At 37.4% G+C, this 3,070-nt stretch overlaps 1 protein-coding gene across 1 annotated transcript in view; it reads left to right on the forward strand.

Annotated features, from left to right (window-relative positions):
- Positions 1–3,070, forward strand: part of CLIC2 (chloride intracellular channel 2) — a 22,563-nt gene that overhangs the window by 10,941 nt on the left and 8,552 nt on the right. The window contains exons 2-3 of the mRNA XM_010837304.1: positions 258–367; positions 493–618. Of these exons, the coding sequence (XP_010835606.1) occupies positions 312–367; positions 493–618 (182 nt within the window). The 5' untranslated portion in view covers positions 258–311. The remainder of the gene's footprint in view (positions 1–257; positions 368–492; positions 619–3,070) is intronic.

The raw sequence follows: 3,070 nt of genomic DNA on the forward strand, positions 1-3,070 counted from the left end.
TAACAAAATTTTGGAATATCTGAAATGGTTATATAAATATTGGTAACGTATAAAATTTATCATTATTATAAACTCATCACATATTTTATATACAATAAAATTATTTGCTTCATTAGCACTCTCTGCCCACAGATTGTAGAATCCTTGAGATTAAGGACTTCCAACTTTGTCTCTAACAACTTGCTCATTTCACAGTAAGCATTCAGTAAATATTTGTTGAGCGAATGAATGAAGGAAGCCTTTCTTTATCTTAATAGGCTGGAAGTGATGGGGAGAGTATTGGAAATTGTCCCTTTAGTCAACGCCTTTTTATGATCCTCTGGCTTAAAGGAGTTAAATTCAATGTGACTACTGTTGACATGGCCAGGTAAGAGAAATCAGGACATGTTTTATTCTGGGGGTTAAAATCAGTAGACACCGATACAATCTTGGTGTTTGCATAATATGTACTTTATCTAGAAGCCTAACTCTGCTTATTTTCAATAATCATAGAAAGCCCGAAGAGCTGAAGGACTTAGCCCCAGGCACCAATCCGCCCTTCCTGGTATATAACAAGGAGTTGAAAACAGACTTCATTAAAATTGAGGAGTTTCTAGAGCAGACACTGGCTCCTCCAAGGTACAGCATTTTTACAGGATATTATTGTTTGAGATGATCTATTTTATCGGCTTATTTATTGCAGGTTGAGGATTTTTCTAGACATTTCCTTTTCAGTTTTGCTCTTTCTAGAAAAGTTTGCAAAGATCCCCCCGATCACTCCATATATGATTAGAAAACTTTTGTTTTGTTGTTGTTATTCAGTTGCTAAGTCGTGTCTGACACTTTGCAACCTGATGGACTGCAACACACCAGGCTCCCCTGTCCTTCACTGTCTCCCAGAGTTTGCTCAGATTTATGTCCATTGAGTCAGTGATGTTATTTAACCACCTCATCCTTTGCCACCCTTTTCTCCAATTTTGCCTTAAGTCTTTCCCAGAATCAGGGTCTTTTCCAGTGAGTTGTTGATATTTTTCCCAGCAATTTTTATTCCAGCTTGTGATTCATCCAGCCCAGCATTTCATATGATGTACTCTGCCTATAAGTTAAATGAGCAGGGTGAAAATATACAGACTTGTCAAACTTTTTGCCCAGTTTTAAGCCAGTCAGTTCCATGTTCAGTTCTAACTGTAGCTTCTTGACTCACATACAGGTTTCTCAGGAGGCAGGTAAGGTGGTCTAGTATTCCCACCTCTTGAAGAATTTTACACAGTGTGTTGTGACTCACACAGTCAAAGGCTTTAGTGTAGTCAATGAAGCAGAAGTAGATGTTTTTCTGGAATTCTCCTGGTTTTCCAATGCTACACCAGATGTTGGCAATTTGATCTCTGGTTCTGTGCCTTTTCTAAAACCAGCTTGAACATCTGGAAGTTCATGGCTCACGTAGTGTTGAAGCCTGGCTTGGAGAATTTTGACCATTACTTTAGCATGTGAGGTGAGTGCAATTATGTGGTAGTTTGAGCATTCCTTGGCATTGCCCTTCTTTGGGATTGGAATGAAAACTAACCTTTGCCAGTCCTGTGGCCACTGCTGAGTTTTCCAAATTTGCTGGCATATTGAGTGCAGCACTTTAACAGCATCATCTTTAAGGATTTGAAATAGCTCAACTGGAATTCCACCACCTCCACTAGCTTTGTTTGTAGTAATGCTTCCTAAGGTCCACTTGACTTCACATTCCAGGATGTCTGGCTCTAGGTGAGTGACCACACCATCGTGGTTATCTGGGTCATTAAGACCTTTTTTGTATAGTTCCTCTGTGTATTCTTCCCACCTTTTCTTAATCTCTTCTGCTTCTGTTAGGTCCATACAGTTTCTGTCCTTTATCATGCCCATATTTGCACGAAATGTTCCCTTGATATCTCTAACTTTCTTGAAGAGATCTCTGGTCTTTCCCTTTCTGTTGTTTTCCTCTATTTGCATTGTTCATTTAACAAGGCCTTGTTATCTCTCCTTGCTATTGTCTGGAACTCTTCATTCAGTTAGGTATATGTTTCCCTTTCTCCCTTGTTTTCTGCCTCTCTTCTTTTCAAGCTATTTGTAAGTGTTCCTCACCCAACCACTTTACCTTTTTGCATTTCTTTTTCTTTGCAATGGTTTTGGTCACTGCCTCCTGTACAAAGTTACGAACTTCCATCCATTGTTCTATAGGCACTCTATCAGATCTAATTCCTTGAATCTATTCATCATCTCCACTGTATAATCATAAGGGATTTGACTTAGGTCATACCTGAATGGCCTATTTTTAGACCTCTATTTTGTTCTTTCTAGAAAAGTTTGCAAAGATTCACCCTGATCACCCCATATATGATTAGAAAACTTTTACATATATTAAAACTTTATGAGATGCAAGTAGTGTGTTAAAATTTTAATTTAATTTTAGCCACATTGTCTAATCCATAATGAGGTTTGGGGACACTTATACTAGCAGAAATCAGATTTATTTTATTGTATAGCCCTCAGAAGATCTACAATTTTGAAATAGCCTTTAATTCAGTCTGATCTCTTAGTTCTGCAGGGGAGAAATATTATGTCTATCATGCATAAACTTCCCCCTTTGACTTCAAAGACACAAAGACCATCAATATAACATTTAAAATTATTTTTAAAATGCATAACTTACTTAAATTTAAAAAAGTAAATTCTCTGTAGTCTAGAAATAGAGAAGAAACCATTGGAGGGTTGGGAGTGAGAGTATGGGATAATAGCAGTGTAAAGTCCATGAGGACTGATGAAGACTAGCTCATTATATCACTGATGGCATGAAAGGAGAACATACCTAACACAAGAAAACCAGGCAACAGGTATCTCTCAATTAGCTAGAGGCCATAACTGCAATGTCTACACTTGAATGACAGCTCTACGTCTCTGCCCACCCAGAATAGTGTCTGAAAATAATAAGACTACTGTATTCATTTTAAATTGTTGTTCAACAAACTCAGTGTCTTAAAATATCACTCATTTATTATCTCACAGTTTTCATCAGTCAGAAGTCTGGCTGTAAGCTTAAAACTGCTCTAAAAAAATAAAGTCTTAA

Source organism: Bison bison, unplaced genomic scaffold (genome assembly GCF_000754665.1).
Source record: "Bison bison bison isolate TAMUID 2011002044 unplaced genomic scaffold, Bison_UMD1.0 scf7180017845820, whole genome shotgun sequence".
NCBI classification, from domain to species: Eukaryota; Metazoa; Chordata; class Mammalia; order Artiodactyla; family Bovidae; genus Bison; species Bison bison.